This window comes from Caenorhabditis briggsae, assembly GCF_000004555.2.
Source record: "Caenorhabditis briggsae complete genome, chrIV, whole genome shotgun sequence".
Taxonomy (NCBI): domain Eukaryota; kingdom Metazoa; phylum Nematoda; class Chromadorea; order Rhabditida; family Rhabditidae; genus Caenorhabditis; species Caenorhabditis briggsae.
Window position 1 is genome coordinate 9728527 of NC_013487.2, and position 20222 is coordinate 9748748.

At 38.9% G+C, this 20222-nt stretch overlaps 9 protein-coding genes across 9 annotated transcripts; 6 read left to right on the top strand and 3 right to left on the bottom strand.

Annotated features, from left to right (window-relative positions):
- Positions 1–325: 325 nt before the first annotated feature.
- On the bottom strand, positions 326–2741 carry Cbr-glt-3 (the record flags this gene model as incomplete). The annotated part of the gene is made up of 7 exons (XM_045235743.1): positions 326–710; positions 753–1313; positions 1358–1484; positions 1534–1697; positions 1742–1863; positions 1908–2094; positions 2647–2741. 7 exons carry the CDS (start codon positions 2739–2741, stop codon positions 326–328), a joined length of 1641 nt encoding a protein of 546 aa, XP_045092392.1.
- A 262-nt stretch (positions 2742–3003) lies between these two features.
- Positions 3004–3705, bottom strand: CBG03415 (the record flags this gene model as incomplete). Its single annotated transcript, XM_002633684.1, has 4 exons — positions 3004–3158; positions 3204–3438; positions 3499–3603; positions 3652–3705. 4 exons carry the CDS (start codon positions 3703–3705, stop codon positions 3004–3006), a joined length of 549 nt encoding a protein of 182 aa, XP_002633730.1.
- A 435-nt stretch (positions 3706–4140) lies between these two features.
- Positions 4141–5903, top strand: CBG03416 (the record flags this gene model as incomplete). Its single annotated transcript, XM_002633685.1, has 6 exons — positions 4141–4246; positions 4329–4459; positions 4504–4566; positions 4610–5186; positions 5232–5495; positions 5539–5903. The coding sequence occupies 6 exons, from the start codon at positions 4141–4143 to the stop codon at positions 5901–5903; spliced, it is 1506 nt and encodes a 501-aa protein (XP_002633731.1).
- Positions 5904–6485: 582 nt separating this feature from the next.
- Positions 6486–11651, top strand: CBG03417 (the record flags this gene model as incomplete). The annotated part of the gene is made up of 12 exons (XM_002633686.1): positions 6486–6550; positions 6597–6688; positions 6739–6810; positions 6854–7080; positions 7146–7348; positions 7397–7541; positions 7592–8049; positions 9539–9791; positions 9836–10099; positions 10145–10408; positions 10456–10671; positions 11388–11651. The coding sequence occupies 12 exons, from the start codon at positions 6486–6488 to the stop codon at positions 11649–11651; spliced, it is 2523 nt and encodes an 840-aa protein (XP_002633732.1).
- CBG03418 lies at positions 8451–9377 on the bottom strand (the record flags this gene model as incomplete). The annotated part of the gene is made up of 3 exons (XM_002633687.1): positions 8451–8663; positions 8711–8935; positions 8985–9377. 3 exons carry the CDS (start codon positions 9375–9377, stop codon positions 8451–8453), a joined length of 831 nt encoding a protein of 276 aa, XP_002633733.1.
- Positions 11652–12042: 391 nt separating the features above from the next.
- Positions 12043–14547, top strand: CBG26393 (the record flags this gene model as incomplete). Its single annotated transcript, XM_045235744.1, has 7 exons — positions 12043–12337; positions 12380–12781; positions 13363–13578; positions 13622–13778; positions 14100–14200; positions 14250–14486; positions 14531–14547. 7 exons carry the CDS (start codon positions 12043–12045, stop codon positions 14545–14547), a joined length of 1425 nt encoding a protein of 474 aa, XP_045098203.1.
- Positions 14548–15246: 699 nt separating this feature from the next.
- Positions 15247–15890, top strand: Cbr-ttr-39 (the record flags this gene model as incomplete). The annotated part of the gene is made up of 3 exons (XM_002633688.1): positions 15247–15523; positions 15571–15764; positions 15813–15890. The coding sequence occupies 3 exons, from the start codon at positions 15247–15249 to the stop codon at positions 15888–15890; spliced, it is 549 nt and encodes a 182-aa protein (XP_002633734.1).
- Positions 15891–16415: 525 nt separating this feature from the next.
- Cbr-col-2 lies at positions 16416–17315 on the top strand (the record flags this gene model as incomplete). The annotated part of the gene is made up of 1 exon (XM_002633689.1): positions 16416–17315. One exon carries the CDS (start codon positions 16416–16418, stop codon positions 17313–17315), a length of 900 nt encoding a protein of 299 aa, XP_002633735.1.
- Positions 17316–17871: 556 nt separating this feature from the next.
- On the top strand, positions 17872–19994 carry CBG03421 (the record flags this gene model as incomplete). Its single annotated transcript, XM_002633690.2, has 7 exons — positions 17872–17906; positions 17953–18073; positions 18117–18482; positions 18528–18935; positions 18984–19268; positions 19311–19378; positions 19823–19994. 7 exons carry the CDS (start codon positions 17872–17874, stop codon positions 19992–19994), a joined length of 1455 nt encoding a protein of 484 aa, XP_002633736.2.
- Between the last annotated feature and the right edge of the window lie 228 nt (positions 19995–20222).

Here is a 20222-nt window from a genome sequence, read left to right on the forward strand (position 1 = left end):
AAATTTCGGAAAATAAATATATTTAATGTTTTAAAATTGACTGAAAAATCGAAAAAATAAATACGGAAATGAAAACATTTTTAGGTTACTGTAGTTGTCACTGCCGGACCTTCAGCCACGGCCACCGCCGTTTCTCTTCCACAGGTCCAATTGATTTGTATCCGATAATTATAATTTTTTGGTTTTGGAATAAAGAAATATCGAAAAAATGTTTATGAAATTTGTAAACAAAATTTTCAGCAAATTAAATATACAACTGTATTCCAATACTCCTCTTGCAATAAGAGAGACTACGGTATTCAGATGAATATGAGAGATGGGGTTTTCAGACAATATGAGTTTCAGATTTGTTCAATGCAATCGATTCTTTCAGCAACGCTTTTCGTTCTTCTTCGTTGGGAACTGGCGCGAAAGAGGCTCGGGCTGATTTTGAGTATATATGAGGAGCCTGGAAATTTTTAAAAATTTTGAAAAATGATCTCAAACCCACCTGCATCGAATTCTGAGTATTCTGAATAGTTGACTGAACACTGTGATGAGAAATAGGAAGTGTGTCTTGATGTGGGTTATTCAAAATATCAATGTCTTCACGAATCTGTCGAATTAGCTCATCGGTGTCAGCTTCCAGGAGGGACGAACGTGTCAAATGGTGAATAATTCCAGCACCAAAACTGTCTCCAAGAACGTTGACAGATGTTCGAATACGATCTCTGAAAGATTTCAAAATAAAGCAAAATCATGTGATAACTTACAGTAGCCAATCAACAGTCAAGAGCAAACTGAGATCCTTAGCTGGTAATCCAACGGTTGTAAGAACAATAACAATAGTGTCCAATCCAGCTGGTACGGATCCGGATCCAATGGAAGCTACCGTAGTCGTGATACTGATTGTGACTAGATCCATTAAACTCAATTTGATGTTGTGTAGTTGAGCGATAAAAATAACAGCAACAGCTTCATAGAGAGCAGTTCCATCCATAGTAATTGTAGCACCTAAAGGCAACACAAACCGAGTGACGCGTCTATCAATTTTCAGATTTTCTTCCAAGGCACGGAAGGTAACTGGCAACGTGGCACCAGAAGATGCAGTTCCGAATGCAGTGGCCAGGGCTTGTAGCATTCCAGTCATGAATGCAAATGGGGACTTTTTGGTAACAAGAAAATACAGCAAGGGTAGTGTGAGAAGAGAGTGGATCATGAGTCCACAGATTACTGTAACCACGTACATTGCCAGAGCTTGAGCAGTCTCTGTTAAATTGTCAATGTCAATTATATTTTTGCAGACAAGAGACAAAATTCCAATTGGGTAACACCTGAAAATTTAATTAGATTTGTTCCTATAACTGGTAAAACAAACCACATGAGAGCACTAATCCATCTCATGATGATAGCATCGAGGACAATGAAAAAGTTGATCATGAGACGAGCCTGGTCTCCCAGAATGCTCAAAATGATTCCAAATCCACTACAGAAAACAATCAATCCTAAAAAGACAAAATTCTCGAAACTTTTCTTCAAAACTTTTTCACAAACCAAGAACGTTCATTTCATTTGTGTATGTCAATGTCTGCTTATGCAGTACTTCTGTTGTTATATTCATTGATGTAGAATTACGAACACGAGCCGGTTTTATTGGCATATATTCAGTTTGAACTTGTTGGAATGTTGCTTGAATGATATTTTCAGGAAACATATTTCTAAAGCAAAGAGACGTTTTCTTTGTACCTATTTTTCTTATCACCTGATTTGATCCAGGAAAGTATCCAATGTAGAAAGAGCTGTATTCTCTAAAGTTCCCTCTCCCAGTTCGTGAATCAATTCTGGGTCGCCTGGATGAATAGAAGATACAAGAATAATTCCTGTCTGAAACTAAATTTTCAAACCGGATCCACATACTTTTTGCTTACGAAAGTTGACAGGAATGTGGTGGTCATATAATAGATAATTGTCACTATTCCGATCCGACGCGCATCGCGAGCACGTACTTGAGCCAAAGCAGAAATTACTGATGACATGATTAAAGGCAAAATCATCATTTCCACAATTTGCATGAAAATTTCACCAGGAAATCCAATAAGACTGATGGTGTCATTACTAAAAACTCTTATATTTATCCAGACTGGAAAACGGGCCTAAAACGGACCTTTGCAGGCTTTGTCATAGTTTCTTTCAGGATCAATATTATTGGATCAACTGAATTAGCTTAGAAAGCACTTGGCGAGTACATACTGTTTTGAAAATTTTAACTTGTAAATTAACAAAAATATGGACGAAAAGGGCCGGATTTGCTTTCTTGTTTTTTTTCTGTTATTTTTCCCCAAATATGCCGAAAAATTAAAAAGTTCGACAGTGAAAAGATTGACTAAAAGCGCAAAAAAAATGGAGAGAACATGAATTCCGAAAAGAAAAAATGTTTTTAGGTTACTGTACTTGTCGTTGTAGGACCTTCGGGCACCGCCACTAGCGTCTCTCTTCCACAACTCAGACTTTTTTGTACCAGAAATAGATTACTAATTTTCCAGTGGTCTTGCCGATGTTCTTTGCCAAAAACAAAAACCTCCACATTCGTTTTCGCATTGTAAAGATTAACAACTGATTAATACAACAAGCCAATAGTATATCAAAACTTGTAAGTTGAGATCTTACCTCGGATTGAATGGTCTGATGACGAAGCCCAATACTACGCCAAGAACGACAGATTCGATTGTGAGTACAAGAAGAAGATCCTTCTTCATACCCATCGTGCTTCCACCAGTCTCGACAAGTCGAGTGTCAACTGTTAAAATTGTCCAGGCAGTACGGCAGAATGGTAGATTATGCAAAGTTTTCAGTGGCGTCTAAAATTTGCATTCCTCTGACGCACTTGTCAGAATTGAAAACACCAAGTCGAACAAATACTAAAACTTTTATAAACTCTAACCGGGTACTAATATAAACAATTTAAAGCGATAAATTTCAGTACTCGTAAAAAGACAACCAGTAATAAGGGAGAATAAAAACAGTTCAATTACGCTTTGGCAATGTGTATCGAGACTTTGAAACCCAGTAGAGGAGAGCAGACAATCCGGTGACTGGTGTTGCAATTGCAGCAAATACGAAGAAATGTGCGTACTTGGAACCAGCGATATGTTTCAGAGCATCTTGGTGGAAGAAGTGTGCTGAAAACGAATAATATTCCCACTGAAAAGATTGTGACTTCTTACTCAATCTGCCTTTTGAGAACCAGAGGGTGGATACGCGAGACGAAATTTTGGATTCAGAGTCGGTGTAGTCAACAAGGACATCCTTGTCTTCAATCGCATGGGGAACACGAGGAACAACAACAATATGATGGGAAACACTGCTGTGTGGGGGAATCACTGCATATTTTGCGTCCAACGATCCGCTCACGATTTCGAATTTATCAGTAGGGAAAGAACCACGATCCGAGAAATCGACCTGGAACATCAAACCGTAGATTCTGGTTGAAGCAATGTAACCTGATAATCTACAACATACATTGATAGCAGCAGTATCTCCGATGTTTATAATTTGATACTCAAAGACGTTTTCCTGTTGGGCAACCGGATACATGGAAATGAATTCCTTTCCAACTAGAACTCTCTGAAAATTTTAATTGTAATCTTTTACCAACTTGACCGGGAAATTTACCGCGGAAGCATTGACTGTTGCGAGAAAAGCAGAAACCAGAATGATAAGTTTCATATTGAACAGTTTAATCGCTGAAACTGAAGATGTTTTATGAGAATAAATAGTTGAGGAGCCATGAGTTGGCAAACGAAGAATTGTGGCAACTTCTGAAAGTGAGACACTGTGTAAAAAGAGAGTGCGCAGAACAGAAATCTTTTTTCAAGTTTCCGCGCCAATTGTTTTCGTTGCGAGACCTTCTACCGCATTCAAATGAACGCGCCTGCGAATCAAACTGGCTCGCTGCCAAAAAATGACTCTTTCGAATTTCGCGCGTTCGAAATTTTTGTTTTTTTCTTGTTTTCAATTCATAGAAAACTTCTGATTTCTTGCTGAAATTTTTGTTCTCTATACTTTTCTTGAAATAATTACTTATTTTCCTCTCGTTATTGTTAAACATTGTACCGAAACTAACTATCTTATTTCTTTTCAAGTTTTGCAGGTAATTGTTAAATGCAGATAACCTCGAACTTGACTCAAAGTAAAATGGAGCCGATCAATGGTAACTTGTCAGCATCTGGTGCTACAGTCGAGCAAGCCCCTCCAGCTGCTGCAGACCGTACGTTTTTATGAGTTTTGTCATTTATAAGACTTCATCGTATCGTTCATATTCCGTGCAAAAATATCGTTTTTTTTTCCAGTTACAGAAGTGGGAGCTGCTTTCTGCCATCAATTCTACACCACTGTGTCAGAAAACCGTCCTGCGCTTACTAAGTTCTTCGGACACGAATCGAAGTTTTACTTCGACGAACAGAGCGTCACGGGTGCCCAGGTTTGCTTGACGCTTTTATCGTCAATGATTAGTAATGTTTTCAGGATATTGCCAACGCTTACAAGAAGCTTCCGGAAAGCACGCACTTCAAAATTCATTCCATCAAGGTTTGTTTTTGATTGTTTCAATTTAATACGAACATTGTTTTAGGGGTACCCAACCCCCCACAAAGCTGGAGTGATTATCAATGTCATTGGAACCGTCAATTTCCGCCCATTCGTTCAATCTTTCTTACTCGGACAGCAAGGACAGAAGAAGTACTTCGTGGAGACTGACCATTTCCAATATATCGATAAGTATTTCGATTTCAAACATGAGCAAGACAAGGCGGCCGTTTCGTCCTCTGGATTAAATGGGCATTCGAACAGCTCGAACGGGAAAGTGACGAAACCAGTGCCGAAGACTCCAGAACAGCCAAAAGAACAATCGAAACCTGCGCCACCTAAGCAACAAACACCGAAGAAGGCTGAGGATGTTCCTCGTCAAGTGAAACAAGATACGCCAAAAACTGCGGAGAAAGAGGTCGTCAAGACCCCACAAAAGCAGGAGAATGTGCAACATGCTCCATCTCAACAACATCCAAGAGCTCACCCGCCAGCTCAAGTCCCGGTTCCAGCTCCAGAGCCAGTTCAGGAGCAACCAAAGGTTCCTAAAACTTGGGCGAATCTTGTTGGAGGTGGTTCAAAGCAGCATCCGCCACAGCAGCAAACGTATGGACAAGGACAGCGTGAGGAAACGAAAAGTTGATTTGCTCTAAACATTCGAATTTCAGAAGTTCATCAGCAGCAGCAAATGCATAACATGCAACAAGCTGCTATGCATCAACAACAACAACAAGCTCAAGCAGCTCAGCTTTATCAGCAGCAAAGGCACGCTCAGCAGTCTTCACAACATCCAGCGAATGATTTGCGTCAAGCTCAAGAGAACTCCGATGCCAGTCTCAATGAGCGCAAGATCTACTTGGGTGGAATCACTCGTGAGATCGTTCCAAGTAACACGTCTCAAGCTGAAACCGAAATTAAGCAACTGTTCTACAGTAAGTGGTTTTCAAATTGTGGGAAAACATTCATTATTTTCAGAGTATGGAGAAGTTGAAGAAGTTCGCATGCCACGCAAGGTTCTCGACAGTCCGAATGACACATCGAAACATGCATTCGCTTTCATCACCATGAGAACCAAAGCTGGAGTTCAAGCCATTTTTGCTGCGTCCACACGCGATGAGCAAGGAACATGGAAGCTCCCACTCAAACTCGATGCGTTCGGATTTGATGGACATGCTCAGATCAGCGAGCAGCGCGATCAGCCACCAGGTGGAGGGTTCAGAGGAGGCCGTGGAAATTACCAACGGGGTGGTGGTGCACCATTCTTCCGTCGCGCAGGTCCAGGTGGAGCTCCTCGTGGAGGACTTCGCGGCGCTGGATTCCAAAACGGAGGCCAACATTAAAGATCCACTTCACATGTTCCTTTACCCTTCTTGTAAAAAATTACACCCCATATTTATTCTGTACCTATCCTTCTTTCATTTTTTCCTATTTATTTGTCTATTCCTTCCTCTTATTTTAATAATGATGATTTAAGTAAGAAGATTCTGGTATCTGAATTGTATGGCGTGTAGTGTTTTAGTAGATCTCTCAAAAAATCCCATCCATCTGTCCCGCTCCTTCATCCCATCCCCGGTTTTCGGTGACTGACACTTGAACATGCTCTTTTAGAGTCAAAGTTGCAATCAGACATCACCGACTATCCAAGTTGTATTTGAATGTTGTTTTAATATTATCACTTTTCTTCCTCATTTCCCCATTTACAAGCCCCCATTTTCATTTTCCTACTTTCCTTGGTGTTCTCGAGTACCATGATGTGCTCAAGTTCCTATCCATTTTGGCATGTTGGAATTAAAATAAAATGTTGTATCTTTCAAAGTCGATGTTCACAGCTTTTTGTTTGTAGTGTGTTTGGTGACAGGAGTGTGTATTTAAGTTCTTTAATGTTGTTGTGTTTCTGACCTAACTAACACCGCAAAACAGAAATGGATGACGACTACAACGTTTTGTCCACCGGATTTGATGAAGACGATGGAGCACTGCATTACCCGTATGATTTCCGTTCAAATTTGTGTACAAATAAAAGTGTATTCTAGGGATGATGAAGGAGAACAATTAGCAGTCGTGTCAAATACCGAAAATCAAATAGGTCAAGAAGTTAGAAATGCTCTTGAAGAAGTTGGATACGGTATTTTAATATCTTCAAATGATCTTATTCAAGAAAAAATATGATTTCAGGAACCCGTAAGAGACGTCTGAATGATGTTGAAGATGTATTCGATAAATACGGAAGACGGTCACATCCAATGGGTTCGTACTATTCAGATTATCAATTAGGAATATTAGAATTCAGATTGGTTCGAAAGATCAGAGACAGTTTCAATTAATGTATTGCAAAATTCTCAAAGAAATGCGGCAAAGCGAAGAGCCCTTGAGGTTTTAGAACAGCAGATCAACGAAACAGTTGTTGAAGCAGCTAAGGTCAATGTCCGGGATGATGATGAAGGCGAGCGAGATGGAGAACAAACTATTTCTTCTCTCTGTGAACGGGAACTGCAAAGAAGATATCAACGAAAAAAGGTTCTAGTATATGATATATACTGTATAACCCTAGTGATGTTAAAATAGAATTCAAAAATGTTCAGGAAATCATGAAAAATCCTCCAGTTGATGGATCAAACTGGATTGGACTTTGGGATGTGATCGATGGAAAACGTTTCTACATTCGAACTTTCCGGGAAAACCAAACAGCTACGTCATTGGTTGAAAGTATCACTCAGCAAGCCACTCGATCGAGGGTTGGATATCGTGCATTTCAAACGATTTGCCAGGAAGCTGAAAACATTCGGTTGGAATAACACCAAAATACAAACAAAAAACGATACATTTTTTTCAGAAAAACGAAAGAAGCAAATAGGATTAACGAACAAGAATCCGAGTTCTCTCAAATGATGAATGAATCGCTGCCGGTCCATTCAGAGTCTTCCTTATGGGTTAACAAATATGAGGCAAAAAATTTTGCTGATTTGCTGTCAGACAGTGTGGGAAGAAGAAACTTTGATATTTGAAAAAAAAAGAAAATTGATTGCAGACGGTTAACCGGAACATTCTGACCTGGCTAAAAATGTGGGATGAGTGTGTCTTCCAACGGAAAGTCGACAATCTGCTAGCCAGTCTCGGAGAACGAGAGAAAGACGTTCTTCAAATGGATAACGGAAAAATTCGCCGACCCTCTATGAAAATGTTGCTCCTTTCGGGTCCTGCAGGTCTCGGCAAAAGTACATTGGCTCGTATTGTGGCTAGCCAAGCTGGATATGCTACTATTGATGTCAACGCAAGCGATGCTAGAACAGTTGCGGATCTTAACAAAGTACTAGAAGGAGCCGTGAAAACGTCTCGTACGCTGGACGGTGATCAGCGCCCAGCTTGTCTTATTCTGGATGAAATCGATGGAACTCCAATTGACACAATTCGTCATTTAATTCGATGCCTTCAAGCTACCGGAAAGAAAGCGGTTCGACGACCAATTATCGGAATTTGCAATAACTTGTAGGTTAACTCTTTTTATGCTGGTGTGCAAAAAACGGAGCTGTGGAAAAGAAAATCTGGGGGCCACGGCCATGGCCGAATTATCGTAATTAATAAATATTTTTACATACGTTTTTTTTCTCGATTTTTGCCATTTTCCGGATATTTGTTAGATTTAGAATATTTTCATTTTCCAGTTTATTTGGAGGTTTTAACAGAAAAGTTGTCCGAAGCAATACAAGTTTTAGGTCACGGTGGTTTTCATCATGAGGACCGTTGGCCACGCCCACAAGCTTTCCTCTTCCACATCTCCGATTTTTTATAAAAATATATACAAAAGTTAAAAAAAACCGTTTTATTAGAAAATCGGTTTTTAAAGAAAGTTCATCCATCCTGACGTTGCTTTGATTCCTTTTCGGTTCTTATTTGACTTTACGAAGAGCCTTTCCTTCATGATCATGACCGATTTCATGTGTCGCGGTCTCCTCGATGATTTGAACTTTCTTCCCACCAGTTGCTCCAGCTGTTGTCATCGCACTCTTCCCCGGAGCCTTCAATGCTTTCAGAGCAGCACGGTATTTCGAAGCAATGGTGCGAACATCATCATTCATTTGAACCGATGGTGGTTGAAGAATCTGAAAAAAATATTATCAAATCATCATAATATTGGGAATCTCCTCACATTGGCAGCCAGAGCTTGCTTAGCCCATTGCTTGGCTTCGAACGAATCCGGGCGTTCAACGACAAACGATACTTTTCCTTTTTCCTGGAGATTTTTGACGAGCAAATCACGAGCGACGTCCTTATCAGTGACAGGAATTCCGTCAACATCGCACAAGTGGTCACCAAGAACCAAGCATTTCTCCGCAAGTGAACCTGGATCGACACGGGAAACCAGAACGCGATTCTGAAAGTAGTTATTGATTATCAGGCGATATAGAAGTAACTCTGGTAACCTGATAATGCTTGATTCCCAAACCCAACTTTGGTCCGTTCTGCACCCAAACCAATGTAGCCATCTCGTAGACGTATCCCTCACGACGTTGAATGATCTTGGCACGATCTTCTGGAATGTGCACACGTGCTTCCAACTCCTCCGCTTTCTTCTCATCGCGGTTGACCAGAATACGAGCAAGTGGAGTAGCATAACGAAGAGCACGGAAGAAGTCGTTTGCATCCTTACACTCGACGTCGTTCACCTTCTTCACTTGATCACCGACTCTCAATTTTCCTTCCGAGATGGTTCCGCTTTGAATCTTAGTGATGACCAATTTGTCGTTAGGAGTAGCTCCCAATGGTTCTCCTTCCTCCATGTCGATTTTAACTTCGATCATCTTCTCGGATCCCATGTTGTCTGGACGAGTGACGTTCTTGCTTTTCGAGTTCTTTCGATATGCACTAAACTGGTCGTTTTTCTCTTAATCAGTTATTTTTATATGAAAAAAAATGAACTATTTATAGTTGGATCTTATAAAAGAGTTCAAGTTTCAATTGAAATTTCAAATTACAGATACACGCCAGCCCTTCGAGATCTGCGCGGAGTTGCATGGTGTGTTCAGCTGAGTGCCACCAAGCAAGATGCACTTGCCAAACGTCTTGAACAGATTTGCGACATGGAAAACCTCCGTTGTGATTTGAGCACACTGAGAAAGTTATGTGATTTGTGTGCAAACGATATGAGACATTCCATCAACACACTACAATGGGCCGCTGTTGCTTCAAACAAAACGAAACGATCCATCACTATGAAGCTGATTCACGAGGTTTCAGTGTCTGAAAAATGTCTTGCAGAAAATGATTTTTACAGGTTGTTGAAAAAGAGAAAGGCGGTGCCGCCTCAATCTTTGAGCACTGGTCTTCCATTCTGGAGCTCTCAAAGCATGTAGATGCGAAAGGGGGCATCAAAAATACACGGGAACGTGTTTTTGTCATTGAACGGATCGCAGCCGAGCATGGAGGAGAAGAACGATTTGTGTCTGGTTTACATGCAAATTATATGGTCTCACTTCCGATAGGAGTCATTCGCAAAGCTTCCAGTTGGTTCTTGTTCTACGATGATATGCAGAAGATTGTAATTCCAAAAGTTTAAATTAATCCTCGGTATTTCATTTTTCAGATTCACAGCCTCCAAAACTGGTCCGTTCAAAAATATGCGTCTTCCTTTTTCGTTTCTCTTCATCTGAGCCTCGCAACACATGCTCGTGTTTCGATTGCATATCCTCAGTTAGAACAGACAATATATCAAAAGTCAAAAGAATCGGAAGAGACTATAAGTGATGTTCGCTCTTGTGGACATTTTGGACGTCAAACACAGAGGAATGAGTTGGTATTGGATATACTTCCATATATTGTCAAAATTGCTCAGCCACCCATCAAACCGGTAAGCTTCCACTTGCATCATATTTAGTTCAATAAACTTTTTTCCAGATGAATGAGTCACTGTATAACCAGCGGGAGCTATCTATTTTCAATCAAACGGTTTCTGTCATGTGTGATTACGGATTAACATATACGGCCACTATGATCAAGGATCAAATCAACTGGCTCTTCACTCCTGCTATTGATGTTCTCACAATGTTTCCATTGGAAGAACCAAAACGGCCCTACCTCGCCAACGCCACAAGGCAGTTGATTGCTCATAAGGTATTTTTCGAAAGCATTCTAGGCCCTGAAACGGTAAAGACCTACTGATGTACACAGTGTAGAAAATATGTAGTTCATATAGAAACAAAGAAAAAACAATTCAAAAGGATGTGCAAAATCTCGAAAAATCGTTTCTCGCCCTTTTCTGAAAACTCCGAAAAATGCGCAACTTTTTCGAAAGAAAAATGTATTTTTTATTAAATATTTGCAAAATATTTTTGACCTTTTTAGGTTTTTCAGCTATTTTCAAAGATTCTTTTTCGATTGTTCCAGTTTTTTTTGTCTGAATTTTGATTGAACGGTGTTTGATTACTGTAGATTACTGTATATTACTGTAGATTACTGTAGAAAACTCATTTCCTTTTTTGTTTTTTGCAAACACAATCACGTCAAAATGCTGAAAAAAACTTTTTTTGAAAAAAAAAACTACAAAATAGAAGGTTTTCTACATTAATCTACAGTAATCTTTGCGAACACTGTCCTGTCAAATTTAAGACAAAAAATTCGGAATAATCAAAGAAGAATTATGAAAATTAGTTGAAAAACCAAAAAAGGTCTAAAAAGCTTGCAAAAAATTGAGGAATAAAACTTTTTTTTCTCGAGAGAGAAATATCGGGAATCAAGGGGGGATGTAATTTTTTACTTTCTGATATTTCGTCACCCAGATTTTCAGTTCTAGGGCCTGCGAGTATTCCAAGTGAGACAACAAATTTCAGATTACACTGACACGTGTTCGACTAGCTGATCACACTCCACAGCAGCAGTCCGAACGAATCACGACTAATACGGACAAAATCAAGGAGATTATCGACACAGAAAATCAGAAGAAGAAAAAGCGTCTTTCAGCTGGAGCCATGAAGCGTAAAGAACAAGGAAAACATTCCGATGTCATTTTCACACATCAGGATGGAGACAGTAATGCTGTGAAGAAGAAGGTCACGATTCAACAGCTGAATTCGATAATTTTTGGAGAATCGTAAATTGAATTGTAAACGAGTTGTAATTTTTTTTCATTTTGATTCTATTGTGAATACTTATCCTATTTTCTCTTTCCCATGCAAAACTATTTAATAGAGCGATTTTTGCTCATTTTTCATTCATATCATCATTCAAATTCCACTTAACGAATGCAATAAAACCTTTTGAATTTCATAATTTCCATTTTTAAAAAGAGCCTTTTGCCATTAGAAAAGTTCGTCGAGTGGGCGAGCTGTAATTTGCTTAAATTCCAACATTTTCCGAGAAATTTGGGGGATAATGAATGGTGAGGTGACATATTTGAAATTCTAAAATAACAACCTTAAGTCGAGATGTGTAGCATATAATTTATTCTTCTAAACTTCAATTTTTCTTCATTTTCTCTCAATTTCGATGTTGAGATTAGGCCAATTCCTTCTTTTATTCAACCTAATTTCCAATATTTTTTCTTCTGAAAACTGCAATTTTAATGTGCATTATCTAACATCATCAAGTCAATTTCCATCCAATTGTTCTCAGCTGATTGGAAGATTCCGAATCGATCAAAATACTGATCTGACGAGTGATCAACTTGTGAAGCTTTTCGAAAATGTTCAGGAGATTCGAGGAGTCTTACAAATCTGGAATTCCCAGTTGACTTTTGTCAGTTTTACTAAAAACATCAAAAGCATCACCGGAGATCCGTTAGGTAATACAGATCTATAGACACCATGATAAAAATTATCTTCAGAAAATGTGTTATCAATTGTTAACAACACCAAAATGACAGCTGTAAATCTTTCATCACTGTTGTATTCAAATGGAAAACTTGAAATTCGAAACAATCAGAATTTAAATTTACAAAAGACCTGTTCAGCTATTCATGATGTCTATTTTAATTATCGAGTTATCACCGGAAATTCTTTTGATTGTGGATGTGAAATTCATGGAATTTTCAAGTGGCCTCAAGTCGCAAGCTTCCCTGAAAACTGTATAGTTTTATACGGAGATCTTGTTCTGGAAGAGGCCCCACCTCCTTTCAAAGTCTTATATAGATTATCTTCATTAACCAAACTTTATGGATTTCTTCGTGTAAGAAACACGAATTTGGAGACATTAGGGTTTCTCCAGAATTTGGAAGCTATCGAATCAGGTAAAGTGTGCTATCGAATCAGGTAAAAGTGATTTACCCGAACTAAAGTTTGTACTAGCAGAAAATTTGAGTACAGCGCTTCACTGGGCTCAAATTTGGAGTGCGAAAATTCGAATATTTGGTCAGTAAACTGACCAAGTTTCAAATTGTTTGATCAATTTTGAACCAAGTTATCACTTGTGAAAGTTGCTTCATCTCTTGAAAATCACAAGAAAAATTACTCTGTTAATCTTTGAACAACCATAACAATACTTACGTTAAACTTGAGGAATCGCTTTGAAAATTTCTGTAGCTTTGAATCAAACATAAAAATATATTGGCTCTTTATGACAAGGGGGAGGGATGAAAAAAGAAAAGGGAATAGGTAAAAAAGAATAGGTAAAAATGAGAAAAGGGGGCCCATAGGTAAAAATGTGAAAAAAAAATAAGCAAAAAAGTGAAAAAATAACATAAACTGAAATTTTCAAAAAGTTATGAAAAGTGTTCAAAGTTCGAAACTTTAATGGAAACAGTCCCAAAACTTGAAAAAATCGGTAAATCTCAACTTAGGCATAATTTTTCCACTTCATTTTTGATTTCAGGACCAGAAGCAGAATATACTATCCATATTGAAAGCAATCATTATCTGAGACGTTTGGACTTGATAAAACTGCAATCTATCAAAAGTCGGAACACGGATTCCATTGTTCGAATTGACGATGAGTTTTGCGTCGACCCAGCATTCGTTCAATTATTAGCTCAATCCAAAATGAAAGAAATTCAAGATTACCATGTAAAAACATTTTGTGAAGCAGACAGTTAAGCGAAATGATGAAGATAAAAAATAAATATAATTTGCAGAGATAAACAATCCTTCGATTTATTGTAGGGGAAAATTGTCAGCAGTTAATGACAGATGTAATCGTTATATTGGAGATATCCTCTATATTAATAATGATATCTCAGACTATAATGACATTCAAAATTATACAAAAGTTCCGGCAGCTGACATAAGAAAGTTAGTTTTAGTTTTTATAAGAAGAAAAATTCCATCTGAATCGAACTATGATTTCGTTCAGTGCCTAGAGTCCTTTTATATATCTGAAATTATAATTGAGATATCTGAGTTTTTATATGACAGGAAATATATCTACAAGACGAGGAAAAAATAGAAACATACCGTAAACACTCCTATAGAATGTCCCTCGAACCGTCAACTTGGAGCTCATAAATCTCATTTCTTGTAAACGAAATTGAAAAATTGTCAAGAGACAAAATGTTTATCATAATTTCAAAAATATATTTTGTCAGTCTTTTCTGTAAAATAAATTAAATTCAGGATTCAACAATTCGAAATGGTTTTCGGATCAATTTTAATTGAAGGAAGTACTTTGAAAAACGTTTCTCTGCCAAACTTAAGAGAAATCTATCAAGTTTCAGGTAAAAAGTACTATAGAAAAATGTAAAAATGTATAAATGCGAAATTCAGATGCAAGCTATGACATTGGATACGGATTTAAAAACAGTGTTGGATACAAAGCTGTAATGAAGTTCAGAAGAAATGATTTCCTTGAGAATATATCGTTTCCGAATCTCAATGTGGCCTATCAGAATATGTATTTTCTTCACAATGCGAATTTGACAAAAGATGAAACATTATGTCAGACTCTGGCAAACCAAATTGCTAATGTTTCTGTGATTGGAATTGACGCGGAATATGATTGCAGTGAGTCAACGAATTCAAGGGGAAGAATAGAATTTAAATTACAGGATCCTACCTGCCCTGACTTTTGTTTGTTTCTTACCGGAAGCAATCTTTATTTCAACTGTGATCACTGGAACGAAATATATTTTTTTCTTTTGTTGACAATGTCATGTTTGCGAGTAGCACCACCGAATAAGATATTTCGAAAACGGAATTCCGTTCATTTCTGGAAAAGGAATACGAAGCTTTCACAGGTTACTGGCCAGTCAATTGCGAATGTTTACATTCAGCTAATTTGACAAAAACCAAAGAAAATAACATTGCTCAAATGAGTCCTTGTATTTTACTTCCAAACCAGTTTGAAAATTATTTAGTCTCGTTTTTTGAAAACTGTCTCTAAAATGTAGTCTTTAAAAATCCCATGTCTTACATAATTTTTTTCTTCTGTATCTTCCTGAATTCTGGAACCTGCAACACATGTTTTTTCTATTTTCCTCCCAAGACATCATGTTTACGTGATTCTTCAGTATTTGGAAGATTCTGGAAAACTCCATAGCTCAAAAACCAGGCACTTCTTCTTCACTTGATTCATCTCTCTTTTTCAAGACACACATCATCTTGAAGAGCATGGGAGTGCATCGCTTTTTTTTCGGTAATCTCTTGAAACCGTCGATAACTCATTTTGACTTTTTTCGGTTGGATTATTCAAGGCTTAGTTGGACAGGAAAGCAACTACTGCCTCCCTTTCTCTCATTTTTCTGAATTTTTTGAGACATCTACCATGAATTCTCTCATTTACATTTTCCTCATTCCAATTGTTTTTTGTGTGAAACAAGATGACTTGAACCGCGATGATAACTCGACTGAATTGCACGAAGAAGGATCAGCCCAAGTTGGTGCCAACGAAAATCTTACCATCCCCCATAAAGTTCCATCTCGTTTCATTGACAAAGTTCGTGCGATTGGAAGAAAACAAGCGATTGGAGTCAAAGGAACATTGATGTGCGGAGGACGTCCGGTTAGAAATGCTACCGTTAAATTATGGGATAACGATTTCTGTAAGGAACTTTTCAAAAGTCTCATCCAAGAAAATATTAAATTTCAGTTGACCCTGATGACCTGATTGGTGAAGCTCATGTCTACGAGAATGGTACTTTCCAAGTGTCCGGATTCGTTATTTCGATCACCTCCATTGATCCTCAACTCAGAATCTACCACAACTGTCGTTCCTCATCAAAAGGTTGTCGTCGGAAGATCACTTTCACTGTACCAGACAATTATATAAATAAAGGAGAAAAGGTAACTTGAAGGGTACTTCACAATTGATGGCTATAATTGATTCTTCAGGTCCAAAAATGGTTTGATTTGGGTGCGCCAAATATGGAGATTGGAGTAAAACACAAGGAGGAAAAGCATTGCTATTGATTCGATTTCAGCACGGAAAATAAATTGAGACATTTAAATGTTAATTACTCTATTTTGATTTTGATTATCTTTTTTCAGTAATCATTAGTCACCAAATGCTTGAAATATGTATTTAATTTTAAATGAAAATAAATATATTTGCTTTGTATGAGCCTCGATTCTCAATGAAAAAACCATCAAGAAATGAGACAAATTGAAATTTGCCTGTAACAGAACAAAGTGAGTCGATTTTCCAGTTCCAGTTTCAAATTGTAAGACAATAATTGAATATTAACTTCCTTTAATTTTCCTCCCAATTAACACATCCTGTGTTCCTCAAGAAACCGAGATACTTTACAATAACAAACCAGTATCATAAACCAATGGGAAAAGAAGTGATAACATAGAAACTAGATCTCTTCTCCTCCTTCTCTTTTCTCCTTAACAACAACAATTATACCAGTTCCGAGTAGTAGCCATCGTTGACTATAAAAACATCTGTTCACTTGGAATTCCTCAGTCCATCACTCATTCCTCCAACTAATCATGGACATCGACGCTCGCATCAAAGCGTACAAGTTCGTTGCCTATTCGGCTGTCACCTTCTCTGTGGTGGCTGTTGTCTCCGTGTTTATCACGTTGCCAATGGTCTACAACTACGTCAACAATGTGAAGAAACAGATTCACACTGACGTCAACTTCTGCAAGGTTTCGGCTCGTGACATCTGGAGCGAGGTTCATCTTATCAAGGATGCACCAAGCAACAACACTCGTGTCGCTCGTCAAGCCTACAACACTGGAGGAGCTGGAGGAGGCGGAGGAGGAGGAGGCTGCGACGGATGCTGCAACCCTGGACCACCAGGACCAGGAGGATCTCCAGGAAAGCCAGGACGTCCAGGAAAGCCAGGAGCTCCAGGAGCCCCAGGAAACCCAGGAAAGGGAGCATCCGCCCCATGTGAGCCAGTCACTCAGCCACCATGCCAACCATGCCCAGGAGGACCACCAGGACCAGCCGGACCAGCCGGACCACCAGGACCACCAGGAGAGGATGGAGCCCCAGGATCCCCAGCCGGACCATCATCCCCAGGACCAGCCGGACCACCAGGACCAGCAGGACCAGCCGGAAACGACGGAGCCCCAGGAGCCCCAGGAGGACCAGGAGAGCCAGGGGCGTCTGAGCAAGGAGGACCAGGAGAGCCAGGACCAGCTGGACCACCAGGACCAGCCGGACCAGCCGGAAACGACGGAGCTCCAGGAACCGGAGGACCAGGACCAGCCGGACCAAAGGGACCACCAGGACCAGCTGGAGCCCCAGGAGCCGATGGAAACCCAGGAGGACCAGGAACCGCCGGAAAGCCAGGAGGCGAGGGAGAGAAGGGAATCTGCCCCAAGTACTGCGCCATCGACGGAGGAGTCTTCTTCGAGGACGGAACCCGACGCCGCTAAATTTAGAAGCGTGCCGTTTGTGCTCAATAAATCATTCATTCATTCAATTTTTTTGTATTATTTAAAGACACTGAACATCGGAATTTCAGAAAATTATTTAAGCAATTCTGAAACTTCGAATATTGCTAACAAACGTTTCAGAGGGTTTCAAAGCTTACAAGAATCTTGAGAACCACTAACTTTAGTTATCTTTTTTTGGAACATTTGAATTAATTCTGGAAACTCGTGAGGTGCATCACTAGGACCAGCCGGACCAGCCGGAGCTCCATCAACTGGAAGACCATATTCAGCTTCTATTTAACAAAAATCATGTCAAAATCAAAATCTTTCATCTCTTCTTCATTCTTTGTTTCCGATTTCTGAAGTTGATAAGTTGATCACAAAAAAATGTCATCACCATGATGTCCTCAAAACGAAATGATATGAAAATATGCAAAACCTCACTGCCATCCATCATTTCCCTAATCCGGGAGGTTCGACTTTTCAAATTTAACATAAAAAAGATGGGTCAGTTGTTCAAACTCATTGCATCTTGAGGTCGTCGTCTGACAACGCTATGACAGCTCCGGTCAAAAAAATTTCTGTAAGAGAGTGAGTTCAGATTTTTGGTTCGTGCCTTTAAATTTGAAAATTACAGAAAAGAGCTATCAGAACGAAAAACACCATGGGCATCAGTCTATGTCATTGCCTTTCTCCTTCTGTTAACTGGAATTCAGATGAGTATATACTTCACTTCTACGTGGCAGTATTTATCAGAAGTTTGTTTTCTTTATCAATCAAAAATAACAGTTTAATTTTCAGAATGATGAAAGTGTGACAGTGGACTTTTTCGGAGTCCTTCTAGCTTTGCAAGCACTGTCTTCTGCATTTGCAAATCCTCTTTTTGGATATTGGAATCAAATTTCAACGTCCACTAGAAAACCAGTATTCTGTGCATGTGCAATTGCAGGATTCGGGAATCTTCTCTATGCATTTGCTTATCTAGCACCTCCATATGTCAAATGGGTTATGTTATTCTCGAGAATTCTCACTGGATTCAGTCCTGGTGCTCTCGGCGTTCTTAGAAGTTTCATTGGAACAGCGAGTACTCAAGAAGACCGGATGAAGGCAGTGTCTATAACCAATGCTGGATTTACTGCTGGATTCTTTCTAGGACCAACTATACAGGTCTCTGAAAAATGAGGGTTCTGTTTGAATGGATCAATTTTTCAGATTTGTTTCATTCCACTTGGAAAATATGGATTCAACATCGGTCCATTTATAATAAACATGTATACATCTGCTGCTCTATTCATGACAATTATCAGTGCGATTTCAATAATTTTGACCTATTTCTTCCTGGAAGAAAACTACGTGGGAATTATCAGTGAAGAGGAAAAGAGCCAAGATCCGTATTTTGTACTTCCGAAGTTCGACAGATTACCAGTTCTTCTTCTGTTTTACATGTGGTGGCTTATGTGTGGAGTTGTTTGCGTGGAGAGTATGGCAGCTCCTGTAACAATTGCAATGTATAATTGGAGCAGAGAGGATGCTGTACTTTACAATGGAATCATTCAAACGGTTTCTTGTGTTTTCACCTTCATCGTCAACTTCAGTCTTGCTGCTACTAAATTGAAAACTGTCAGTTTTCTTGTTTACTAAATCGGTCAACATTTCCAAAATGTTCAGGTCGACAACCGCCTTCTTCTCCTAGCTGGACTGGGTTTCTTCAAACTATTCTTCGTGTTGCACATGCCACTTCCATTCTATACAGGACCACTCGATCGTCTGGGAACTCTGAATTCTACAATTTCAGAAATCGGAAGATGTGAATTTGATTGGTGTGATGATACTCCAAGAGTTCCACTTCCTCTATATTTGTTGATTTCTTCGGCAATCATTGGATTAGGTTTTCCATTGATTTCGTCAACTTCAAGCTCTTTATTGAGCCAGATAATTGGTCCGAGGAAGCAGGTTTTTTAGTTTGAATGGTTCTCGATACAATAAAAGTTTCAGGGAACCGTCCAAGGATTCTTCGCGTTTACGGGTGCGTTTTCTCAATTTGTTGTTTCCCTTTTCTCAACGTAAGTCACTTGGGAGCAGTATGTGTTTTTCGAAAACGGCTAATTTCGAAAAATTTTCGAACGAACGTCCAAACATCTAAACTGTGCTCATAGTCAGTGCGTTCTAGGACATTTGATCATGGTGGCCTAACTTTTGTAAGTTGAGTTTTCTAGGCCATCAAATTTTATGATCGAGAAATGACCGGCTATTTACCTGATGGGTTTTATGGTCATTTACCATGGCGGCCTAGATAGCACAACTTGCGAAAATTAGGCCACTTAGCCAAAATGACGAGAAAACCCACCATGTCCTTTTTAGGTCATAAAAGTCGGTGGCCTAGAAAAATCAACTTGCGAAAGTTAGGCCACCATGTTAAATCAACTAAAAAACTGGTCAGTTCAAACGTAACGAAAATCAGACACTGCTTGGAAGACAGTAAATTAATTTTAACTCTAAAATTTCAGTCGTCTATTCGAACTGAGTGGTTATAAATGGATAATGGTATATCACTGGACTATTGTCACTGTCGCAATAATCTCAACTCTTCTCCTTTGGCGTCGTCTCGTTCCTTTAAAAATTACACCAAGTCATGGAGAAGCAACTCGTTATAAACTGGGTACATTCTACAGAATGTAGAAGTCATTTACTATTGAAAAATATGTTGTATTTAAGTTTTTATTTGTTGAAATAAATACATTTATTGTCTTGAAATCAACTGACTTGGGTTTCAGTTTGAATGTAGAGAGAAAATGAAAACTTTGAAAATTTTTGGGCAATGGAGGAATGTGACTGGAAATAGTTGTGATTCAAAAGTTGTGATTTTTGTCGTCTGATGTGGTGTTTAAGTAGCTGTCATTGAGCAAA